Source organism: Diospyros lotus, chromosome 1, assembly GCF_014633365.1.
Source record: "Diospyros lotus cultivar Yz01 chromosome 1, ASM1463336v1, whole genome shotgun sequence".
Taxonomy (NCBI): domain Eukaryota; kingdom Viridiplantae; phylum Streptophyta; class Magnoliopsida; order Ericales; family Ebenaceae; genus Diospyros; species Diospyros lotus.
The window spans coordinates 50,776,650-50,787,962 of record NC_068338.1 but is presented as its reverse complement, the minus strand read 5'-3'; the positions used below and the strand labels follow the sequence as shown (position 1 = coordinate 50,787,962).

The 11,313-nt window shown below is 37.0% G+C and overlaps 1 protein-coding gene and 1 pseudogene across 2 annotated transcripts; both read left to right on the top strand.

Annotated features, from left to right (window-relative positions):
• Positions 1 to 663: 663 nt before the first annotated feature.
• Positions 664 to 4,281, top strand: LOC127812271 (40S ribosomal protein S20-2-like; annotated as a pseudogene).
• LOC127812255 (40S ribosomal protein S20-2) lies at positions 750 to 11,103 on the top strand. Of its 2 annotated transcripts, none has more exons than XM_052352653.1 (4): positions 750 to 768; positions 7,784 to 7,912; positions 8,455 to 8,568; positions 10,752 to 11,103. In XM_052352653.1, exons 2-4 carry the CDS (start codon positions 7,801 to 7,803, stop codon positions 10,892 to 10,894), a joined length of 369 nt encoding a protein of 122 aa, XP_052208613.1. In that variant the 5' UTR covers positions 750 to 768; positions 7,784 to 7,800; the 3' UTR covers positions 10,895 to 11,103. The 2 variants fall into 2 exon arrangements, with proteins under 2 accessions (XP_052208613.1, XP_052208604.1); XM_052352644.1 differs by lacking the exon at positions 750 to 768 and adding an exon at positions 7,553 to 7,652.
• The last annotated feature ends 210 nt before the right edge of the window (positions 11,104 to 11,313 follow it).

Sequence of the window (11,313 nt, the reverse complement as noted above, 5' to 3'; positions counted from 1 at the left end):
TTGGAAAGGTATTAGTTTATTGGCTTTCTCAAATTAAATTTAATATTTAACTTTATTTAAACAACGTGATTTTTTTGTGTTTTGAATTTGATTGGTTCTTGCCAAGCAACTCAATTTATGTAAAGACTTTGGTTGGAAGTTGTTAATTAAGATTACACGAATGTTCTTCAAAAACTATAAACTACTAAAAGTTTGGAGGTGAAAATGAACTATAATAAAGGACTCTTATATAAGTGTTCTATTAATAAAAATTATTTTATAGTTTTAGTGTTTGATGGGGCTTGATTGATCATAAACAAATCATAAGAATTATTTTGTTGAGTTCAATAATATATAGGAAGATGATTTTTTTTTGTCAAAAAAAATAAATATAGAGAAAAAGAAATGAGAAATTAATAAAGATGAATGATATTTTAATTTTTTTAATTAAATTAAAATTAAATAACGACAAAAGATTAGTGGGATAAGATTGAAAAAGTTGCAAGAAATTATTATTAGTCTCAAATACAACCTACTTTTAATGCAAACTTTAGGGGTATGAGTACATTTCTTTTTTACTGTGGAATAAATAGTTTTACCTGTAATATTATTTTAGTGTTAGGCGTAAACTGAAATTTAATGATAGTTTAGGGGTTTAAATGTAATTGAACCGAAAACCCCTAACCCTAATTGGATTTTTTTATTCCCATCTTGGCAATCTTGTTTCTTCTCAATGAATCGAAGAGCTCTGCAACCCATCCGGTTCTCGTGCGTTCATCGATTCTTCAGGTCCCTTTTTCTGTCTATTGCACAGATTTTGAGATCGTCTTGCACTTGTTTTAGTTATGTTTTTTGGTTACAAGTGAAACGAGTCAGGTTTAGATTAAGATTCACAGTTGTTCGCTGGTTGTGTGTTGCAGATCAAGAGATTAGAATTATGGCGTACGTTGCAATGAAGCCGACAAAGCCGAGATTGGAGGAGCCGCATGAGCAAATCCACAAGATCAGGATCACCCTGTCCTCCAAGAATGTCAAGAACCTCGAAAAAGGTCTCTTTTGCTCTGTGATTTCTATTAAATCCATATAAATTGTCTTGTCTTTTTTGTGCTAGTCTCCTTTTTCCATAATATAACGCTCCGCATGGTTTGAATTTTTTATTTTATTGTTTATTCCGTTATATAACACTAGTTTAACTGGGGTTTCTTCTAGTACCCTTAGGGTTTAGTTTCTGTGTCTACTTATGAGTTCTGTGAACAATTTTTTTTATGCATTTAAAGTAGCATCGTGCTAGTTTCTAGGTATGAAGCACATGTTTTTTTCCCCCTTCTTCCTGATTGTCATGACGTTACAGTTAACCTAATAGGGAGGAACTGGGGAAACATCCATGGTGGGTGTTAAAGCAAGCATGAATAATCATACATCTGAAAATTTCTACACAGGCGAACATATACAGCCTTACAAGAGATTAAAGTCTTCTAGAGGAACAATATTTCCAACTTCATATTGTATAAGTTAGTTTTTCAGTCATCAAATGTCTAGTATCTCTGCAAATTTCTGACATTTTGTTCCTTTTGTTTTCTGTGAATTGATAGATTGTGCTGATTCGGTATGTGGTGCGAACGACAAGAGGCTGAGGGTGAAAGTTCCTGTGAGAACGCCCACCAAAGTTCTTGACGTTACTACTAGGAAGCCCCTTGTGGTGAAGGTACTAATTTATGTACTAATTAAGTGGATAATTGCATCTGGATTAATTGATGTAATTATATTGTTCTTGTTATTGTTTGTTATACGAGTACAAACTGTAGGCCTAAAATTTCTCTGAGTTGTTATTGTCCAATAAGACAATCTTTGATAGTTTGATGAATGGGATGTTTGACAATTTAAGTACCAATATATGTGAAATCTGAGCATTACTTAGATGAGGATGTTACAGTCAATATGTGGTCTCATACCCCAAAAAAAAAGGATAGAATTAAATGAGATAATTGAAGTTTAGAGCGATGTGTGTTGAAAATAATACCATTGTGATGCAATTAAGTTCATCTAAATATATGTAGAGAAGATCAGTAGAGGCAGTAAGAGAGGTAGAGGAGGATTAAAAAAAAACTTGGTGAAAAATTCTTAGATCCGACATGAGAGGTATAATGATATTATAAAAGATATGGCTATAGATAATGATTGAGAACTAAAATCTATGTGACTTTGCCTAGTAGAATTGAGAATCGTAATGATTATACGCATATAAGTTTAGTTTTTTTGTTGCCAGTATTTATTCACTTACAATTTTTTTGCCTTGCATGGTCTAATGTAATTAAGGTAAACCCATTGCAAATGCAGAGAAGATTGAAAATCATGTGTTGCTCCCCTGTTAAATATTGTGTTGTGGTTCATGCATGATGTTGTCCATGCGGTCCAATTAGGTAAAGAAGGGATCAAGCTATAAACAAATGGCATTTCAATCTTGCTCTTGGGTCATATGACCAAAAAATGCCTCTAGGACTATTATTTGCTTCTCGCTTCTTCACAGACATCCACAGCCCACAGGAGCAAACATCTTCTGGGGGTACACTTATTTCATCCTAAAAATCTTTTTCATTTGGCATTTTCTGTAGCTAACTTGTTTCCTCCTTTTTTGCAGTGATGGATTTCATGGGGGCAGCTGCTCAACGAAGGCACGGGGGTGCATCTTGCGCACCAAAAATGCATATGCACCCCGCCTCTCATAAGCGCCTTCGCCTCAACTATAAGGAAGCGAGTACTTCAGTTGTTGTACCCCTCGCCAATCCAGTCGCCTCCGTGGCGGATGTAACCGCTCAAGATCCACTGCCGCCACCCAAAGCTATTTCTCCTCCTCCTTTCGAAGCTGATCGATTAAAGGGTCCTCCCCCCGCTCTTGGTCCTCAGTTTGGTGAAGAGCTTCCCTCACGCTTTGATTTGGACGAGCACCATGACTACAATCGGGCTGAGTACAATCGACCCTTTTTCCCCTTCCGAAAGCATCGGAGGATCCTAGATGCGGAGTTAAGCCAGAGGACCCCTCCTATTCTCCCGGAGATAGGGGAGGCCGGCCTACGCCTGACGTTGGGCGGAAGGTTAGAGGTGATCACTTTCAGGTTTATCCTGGGGTGATCGACTCCGACTCTGTGGCAGAACCGGGGGTTGGTGCTCGTCTTATATACTCCACCATCTTACCTAGAGACGAGCAACGGTTATTTGGGAATGTCCCCCAGATTCTCGATGGCCCTGAGAGACAGTTGATTGAGGTAAGCTGTTGCGCTATACTTGTCTTTTCTGTATTTTCTTTTCTTGAAAGCAACTGAATTCCTTCTAATATTCTTCCTTCTGATATTGTTAGGGGCTTCAAGGAATGGTGGTGGTCAACGCACAAGTGCGGGCCTACCACCGATTTATGAAGAAAGAGATAAAAGGATGGAGGAGAAAGAGAAAGAGATGGGACGTGGATGCACGGCTGTTAAGGACCCACAATAGGCAATTGGAGCGTGAGGTCGAGGAACTACGCTCCCAATTGTTAGAAGCACGTTCCAGTTCCTCGACCCTCAGGGAGGAGGTCCAAGATCTTCAGCAGGCCAAGGAGAACTGCCAACGAGAGTTAGATGAACTACGGACGACAAACAAGGCACTCCTCCTGAAGAATTCCATTCGGACCACCTGAGTTGGCCTCTAGTCGGGCTCGGGAATTCACACTTCAAAAACAACTCGGAGTTTCCAAGCAACGACTGGAGGACGACCGCTCTGCCATTCGAGCTAAGGCAGGTTAGGGAATACCGACTCTCCAAGGACTGCTACGATAGGAAGGAGCGATACGCCACTTGTTTCATTAAGTACGGCTTTTACCTCGCTCGCTCTTTCTTTGAGTCGGGAGATGTTTCCCGAGCTAACCTTCACCCCGGAGGTGCAGGATTTTGAGGTCCCGAATTGGCGGCGCTATGATCCGGATCCTACGAGCCCAAGTACTTTCCTTGATTCCCAACTGGAGGATGACTTGGAAAACCTTACAGGCCCCTTGGAGCCATATTCCCAAGACCTTAGGCGTGGCGAGTGATCGACGCCCCTAGGGACTTGGAAGCGACCAGCCAAGATGAGGCCGAGGACTTGGTCCCTCGGGATGCTCCTTCAGCAGTTGACCATCCATCGGCCTCTCTTTCTACTCTAGCAGCGGACGACGTTTAGTGTAGAATTTTTGTATGTATTTTCTTTTATTTTTCCGATGTATTTCATTTTCTCTTAAATGTAACTTCCTTTTTCATGAAGAAAAGTTACTTGTCGTCTCCTTTTTCCTTGCTCCTTTGTGTTGATTGTTTCTGCATCGAAATGTTAGTTCATCACAAGGTATAAGGAAAATAACAAATTAAGTAACCTTTAAAACAATAACTCACTTGTGTGTTAGTGACAATAAATTGGTTGACGCTAAGATGACCCTGTTATGTGAGTATGTCGATCATAGGTCATATCTTGACTTAGGTTTTTTTTTTTCAATTGGTGCTTAAACTATTTAAATCATATTTCTCAATGGATCATGGACGGTTCATGATAGACCTTTAGCAATTTTCAAGTGGTGACCCTTAATTAGTTTTTGATTTTCTTATTGTCAAGCTAAACAAGTTAGATTGTTTGCGAGATAATTTTTAATTCTTTCGTTGTTAGGCAAAACAAGTCAAATTGTTTGTGGGACTACGAGTTTTTTTTATTTCTTTAAGATATTTAATTTCTTCATTGTCGGGCTAAACAATCAACTTGTTTGCAAAAAAATGAATATTTTATCTCTCTGTAAGATGATGACTCAAAATCATTCGGTCGTCTAACTTGGTCATACGTCTTTCTTTGCCCTGAAAAATAAGACACGCAAGTAAAGATACTCATGCCATGTACACAAACATTGATTTTTTTATGTGATTAAGCTAATTGTGCCTACGTCCACAGTCTTATTTAGGGCTCTTTTCATTATTCGGTTGAGGCATAATTACAATATAGGATATTTATATATCAAGAGGGAAATATAATTTGAGATGATTGACAACCCATTGTTTGGCCTTAAAGCGTTTGCAATATGCAAGTGTTGGGCTTGATCATCTCTTGAATGCGGTATGACTCTTCCCAATTTACTTGTAGCTTTTCTTCCTCCCGAAAGGCATTAGTGATCTTTGTTTTGCAGATAACCGGTCTTCATCTTTGTTTTGAAAGTAATATCTTAACTTCCTTGAGGCACTGACCAAGGTTAAAGCAATATTTTTCGTGAAAGGATACCAATCCTTGGCACTTTAAAGAACCTTGCTGACATAATAAACAAGTCAATCAATTTGTCCCTCCTTTCTTAGTTGCACAACACTCATAGCTTTGTCACTTACCCCCAGTTATAGATATAGTGACTCTCATTTTTAGCCGAGTTAAGAAATTAACCTTTTTTTAGTACTCTTTTAGAGATTCAAAAGTTTTTTGACATTAGTTTGTCCATTCAAACGCTTTCGACCCTCAATGTTTGAAATAATGGCAAACTATGTTAGGAACCGACTCAACGCTATTATCATCCCCATCAATCATTAGACCTTTTATGTCCTAGTACTTTTTCTTCTCATGTTGGTTGTTTCTTAGACGTTAAACGTCAAAGGGTTTTCAACCTCGTATGTCCTTCTCAGCAATCCTCTTAGAGGAATTTGATCTTCTTTTATGGATGTACTTTCCACAGTTTTTGGGTATTTCTCTTTCCAATGGTTTATTTGATCATCCATCATCTAGCCGTGGACTTCTTTTATCTCTCGGTGTTGGGTAGCTATCAGGTGAATCTTTCGAGAGATGAATGTTGCATATAAGTCTTTCAAAGAGGGAAGAACTGTGATTAAGTCCCTTGTAGCTTCGAGTGAGGGGCCTTTGGGAGAAAGTTATCTTCTTGTATCCCTAGGAGAGAGAATGAAGCAAGCACCAAGTTTTTCAGCGTTGGTGGTAATGTACCACAAGGTACAAGGTTTTCCAACAACCCTGCCATCTCTCTGAATGCTTACATTCCCTCTTCATGTTGTCGTTGGAAGGTTTCATATTCTGCACAAGGAATCATTAAAGGAACTGGCTCAGACATGTTTGGGAGACTAGTGGGATGAGTCTTCTGAAGGACCTCGGAGTGCACAAGAAACCTTGGCATTGAGTGATTGGATGCGTGAGTCTCCCACAGAAGTCCTAAGAAACGAGTGAAGGTCCTATTTGGTCTTGGTTGGCTCTGAAGAGATTGAGCCTTTACTATTTCGTGATTTTGTTGGTTAGTTGTGCTCATTGTTTGGTCTATCACTTATTGATTTTTGGCTTTTTAATCGATTTTCCACAGACAGAGCCAATTGTTGTCGCTTAGACACAATAATAAATTTGTTTGTAGTGGGAGATCGTCTTAGTTTGAGTTTGCAGGTGACCTCCCTTGCGGGCTCTTCAATGCTTAAGTCAGTATCTTAGCTTTGAGTGTAGAATGCAGAGAAAATAAAACTATAGTTAATGTAGAGTTCTGAGCATATTTCAACCAAATGAGATTATCTTATTTATAGATAGGATGACACCGAATAAGCCATATTCTTCGGTGAACATATTGAATGTTTTTCCATATTTGTAGATAAGTATATCGAATATAGGTTTGACTTGTTCTTCGCGATCTTGTGTGGATAATATCTGAAGATTAAATCTCTTGAAGTTTCTAAGTTTCTTGTAAAGGTTTCTCACAATGTTTGGAGAGAAATTTATAAGTCTAGGTATTCCACAAAAGTCTCTTGAACAAGGGTTTTCTTGTGACCAAGTAACCTATGAAACTTTCTTAGAATAGTCCATCAAAGATGTTGAGAGAGGCTTCTAATAAAAGTCACTTGTCTCTCAATATAAAGTTAATCAAGCCCTCAGTCTGAGGTCATCAATCTCTTGGTCATTCTGATCTCTCGATTACTTTAATTTCTCAATCATTCTGGTATTTCAATCATTTTGATTTCTTTATGGGGCTCGTTAGACATAACAAAATTTATTTAAACTATATGATTTTTTTGTGTTTTGAATTTGACTTCTACATGCCAAGCAAGTCAGTTTATGTAAACACTTTGGTTGAAATTGTTAACTAAGATTACATAAAACTTTTAAAGGTGAAAATAAATTATAATAATGGACTCTTATATAAAAGTTCCATTGATAAAGTTTCTTTTAAATTTGTAGTGTTTGATGGGTCCAATTGAACTTAAACAAATCATAAGAATTATTTTGATGAGTTCAATAATAAACAAGAAAGATGAAAAAAAAATTAAAAAAAAAAGAAATGATAAATTAATAAAGATGAATGTATTTTAAAAATTTTAATTAAAATTAAATAACAATAAAAGATAACTGAGATAAGATTTAAAAATTTACAAAAAAAAAATTATTATTAGTCTCAAATACAACCAACTTTTAATGCAAACTCTAGGGTATGAGTACATTTCTTTTTTGCATGTGGAATAAATAATTTTAACTGTAAGATAATATTAGTTTTGAGGGGTTAACTGAAATTTGATAATAGTTTAGGGGTTCAAATGTAATTGAACCTAAAACCGCTAACCCTAATTGGATTTATAGTCCTATCATAGCAATCTTGTTTCTTCTCAAGGAATCGAAGAGCTCTGCAACCCATCCGGTTCTCGTGTTCATCGATTCTTCAGGTCCCTTTTTCTGTCTATTGCGCAGATTTTGAGATCGTCTTTCAGTTGTCTTAGTTATGTTATTTGGTTACAAGTGAAACGAATCAGGTTTAGATTAAGATTCACATTTGTTCGCTGGCTGTGTGTTGCAGATTAGGAGATTAGAATTATGGCGTACGCTGCAATGAAGCCGACAAAGCCGGGATTGGAGGAGCCGCAGGAGCAAATCCACAAGATTAGGATCACCCTGTCCTCCAAGAATGTCAAGAACCTCGAAAAAGGTCTCTTTTGCTCTGTGATTTCTATTAAATCCATATAAATTGTCTTGTCTTTTTTGTGCTAGTCTCCTTTTTCCATAATGTAATGCTCCGCATGGTTTGAATTTTTGATTTTATTGTTTATACTGTTATATAACACTAGTTTAACTGGGGTTTCTTCTAGTACCCTTAGGGTTTAGTTTCTGTGTCTACTTATGAGTTCTGTGAACAATTTTTTTATGCATTTAAAGTAGCATCGTGCTAGTTGCTAGGTATGAAGCACATGTTTTTTTCCCCCTCCTTCCTGATTGTCATGACGTTACAGTTAACCTAACAGGGAGGAACTGGGGAAACATCCATGGTGGGTGTTAAAGTAAGCCTGAATAATCATACTTCTGAAAATTTCTACACAGAGGAACATATGCAGCCTAACAAGAGATTAAAGTCTTCTAGAGGAACAATATTTCCAACTTCATATTGTATAAGTTAGTTGTTCAGTCATCAAATGTCTAGTATCTCTGCAAATTTCTGACATATTGTTCCTTTTGTTTTCTGTGAATTGATAGTTTGTGCTGATTTGGTACGTGGTGCCAAGGACAAGAGGCTGAGGGTGAAAGGCCCTGTGAGAATGCCCACCAAAGTTCTTCACATTACTACTAGGAAGTCCCCTTGTGGTGAAGGTACTAATTTCTGTACTAATTAAATGGATAATTGCATCTGGATTAATTGATGTAATTATATTGTTCTTGTTATTGTTTGTTATATGAGTACAAACTGTAGACCTAAAATTTCTTGGCGAGTTGTTATTTTCCAATAAGACAATCTTTGATAGTTTGATGTATGGGATGTTTGACAGTTAAATTCCAATATGTGCGAAATATGAACATTACTTAGATGAGGATGTTACAGTCAATATGTGGTCATATACAAAAAAGAAAAAGAAAAAAAGAAGATAAAATTAAATGAGATAATAATTGAAGTTTGGAGCGATGTGTATTGAAAATAATACCATTGTGATGCAATTAAGATCATCTAAATATATGTAAAGAAGATCATTTGAGGCATTATAAGTAGAGTGGATAAAATGAAAGAAATATGTAGTAAGAGAGGTAGCAGAGGATTAAAAAAAAAATTGGTGAAAAATTCTTAGATCGGACATGAGGTATAATGATATTATAAAAGATATCACTATAGATAATGATTGGAGAACTAAAATCTATGTGACTTTGCCTAGTAGAATTGAGAATCGTTATGACGATACTCATATAAGTTCAGTTTTTGCTGCCCGTATTTATTCGCTTACAGTTTTTTTGCCTTGCATGGTCTAATGTAATTAAGGTAAACCCATTGCAAATGCAGAGAAGATTGAAAATCATGTGCTCTTCCCCTGTTAAATATTGTGTTGTGGTTCATGCATGATGTTGTCCATGCGGTCCAATTATGTAAAGAGGGGATCAAGCTGTAAACGAATGGCATTTCAGTCTTGCTCTTGGGTCACGACCAGAAAACACCTATAGGACTATTATTTGCTTCTTGCTTCTTGCTTCTTGCTTCTTTATGGGTTTCTGAAGAGAAACTTCTGCTGAAGTGTGTGTCATTCACTTGTGCCCAACAAAATACAATTTTTCGTTGATTACTTGTATGAATTCTTGTAAGCTCATGTAAGATTTTTTTATGAATTCTTTTTTTTTGCTATATGGTCCAAATTGATGCTCTTTTTTATTAAGTTTGGTTGGATTGACACAAAAGAGGAGAAAAGGGTGGGGAATGGAAGTGAAAAGTTTCCCTCTTTTTTGCTTGGTGGGTAGAAAGGGAAGTAGGAAGAAGAGTCCATAAACATTTTCTTACTGTAATCTCAATTAATAAAGGAGGATGAGCATTGGTAGCAATGATAAGGTTACTCCTTTGTGACTAGAAACCAAGGTGAAGTTGTGGAAACAGCACCTTTGGGCTTGCAAATCAAGGATAAAACCATGTAAGAAAACTACCATCTCTTGACTCATTTCAAAGCATGGAACCTCGTGCACTGGGGATGCTTTTTAGCCTCAATTAATAAAAGAGTTCTTTATGTGATACCAGCATAAATTTTTTGCAGTTTACAAAATCAAAGTGTGAGTGCCTCCACCCATTTTCTCCATATGCATTTTTTGCTGTTGCAAGGAGTGCACTAGCAGTATCATCTGCACCCTCAAATGCCTTCTTGAATATGGCTTCTTGTGAAGATGATTTGGAGCATAGAATGTTTTGGCTTCTGATATATGTAGATTGCATTGCATCTACTCCACTATCATTTGGTTCTGGTTTCCTTTTGTATGGAGACCCTGATCATCTTTTGGAACAGAAAAATTGTGTTGAAGCAAATTAGTAATTAGGGCTAGAAAAGCGAGTAAGATATCACACTGCAAACCTTAAATGGTGCCTAGGAAACAGAGTGTAGGAGAAAGAGGGTTTCAGTGACAGAAATTGTGCAGCGTTTTTAAGTTTTGATATCAATGGGGAACAAGGCTAGAACATATGTTACAATCAACAATTGTCAATCCCTAGAATAATCAGTTGCTGATCTTTCAGCTTTCCCTGATACTGCTAAATTTTACTTGCTCCCAAAAAAAAAAAATTACTTCGCGTGAGACGTACACAAGTTCACAATAACCAGCATAATTAACACTATAAATTGTTAAAAATACAAAATTATAACCCTCTTTCTCCTACACTCTGTTTCCTAGGCACCATTTAAGGTTTGCAGTGTGATATCGTACTCTCTTTTCTTGAGTATAAATCTGTTAATGCAGCTGAAACATGGCTAGACTAGCATTCAGATGATTCTGGAACTTGCATTGGCATATTCTGATGATTGTGTCCACAGGAACCAACACTTGGGACAGATTTGAGCTGCGTGTCCACAAGCGAGTGATCGATTTGTTCAGCTCCCCTGATGTCGTTAAGCAAATAACTTCCATCACCATCGAGCCCGGTGTTGAAGTTGAGGTTACAATTGCAGATTCTTAGATGTGCCTCTGTCGTACTAGTTAGTCTTCTCCGAACATGGGAATTGAGATTTGTGTTAGAGTTAGTAAGATTTTGCCATTCCAAGTTTAAATTTAAAAGGCCAGTTTGTTGTGAGGAGCTGGAACCTCTGTTCTGTTGTGGTTTTATTCAATTGCATGCTTGTTTTTTTGTTAATCCAGTGAACTATCAGCCTTCCCAAGGGAAACCAAGAGGCGCATCGTATTTATGGTCAGTAAGCTTAGCCTTTTTAAATTCTCAAGGAGAAGTTTTTTTTTTTTTTTTTTTTTGGGGTGGGGTGGGGGGGTGGTGGTGTTTGTTAAGCTTTGTGGCTCTGATGATTCGTAAATTTTAAAATTTACGTCTTCAGACATTTCATTGCAAAATTTGTTATGATATTTCTAAATAATTGGCCAGGGCTC

What these genes read in the sequence shown, in the direction of transcription:
- LOC127812255 (XM_052352653.1), top strand. Translation starts at nt 7,801, where the DNA reads ATGGCGTACGCTGCAATGAAGCCGACAAAGCCGGGATTGGAGGAGCCG. An exon ending in TGTCAAGAACCTCGAAAAAG is followed by an intron (nt 7,913 to 8,454) that starts GTCTCTTTTGCT and finishes GTGAATTGATAG; the next exon opens with TTTGTGCTGATTTGGTACGT. An exon ending in GAAGTCCCCTTGTGGTGAAG is followed by an intron (nt 8,569 to 10,751) that starts GTACTAATTTCT and finishes TTGTGTCCACAG; the next exon opens with GAACCAACACTTGGGACAGA.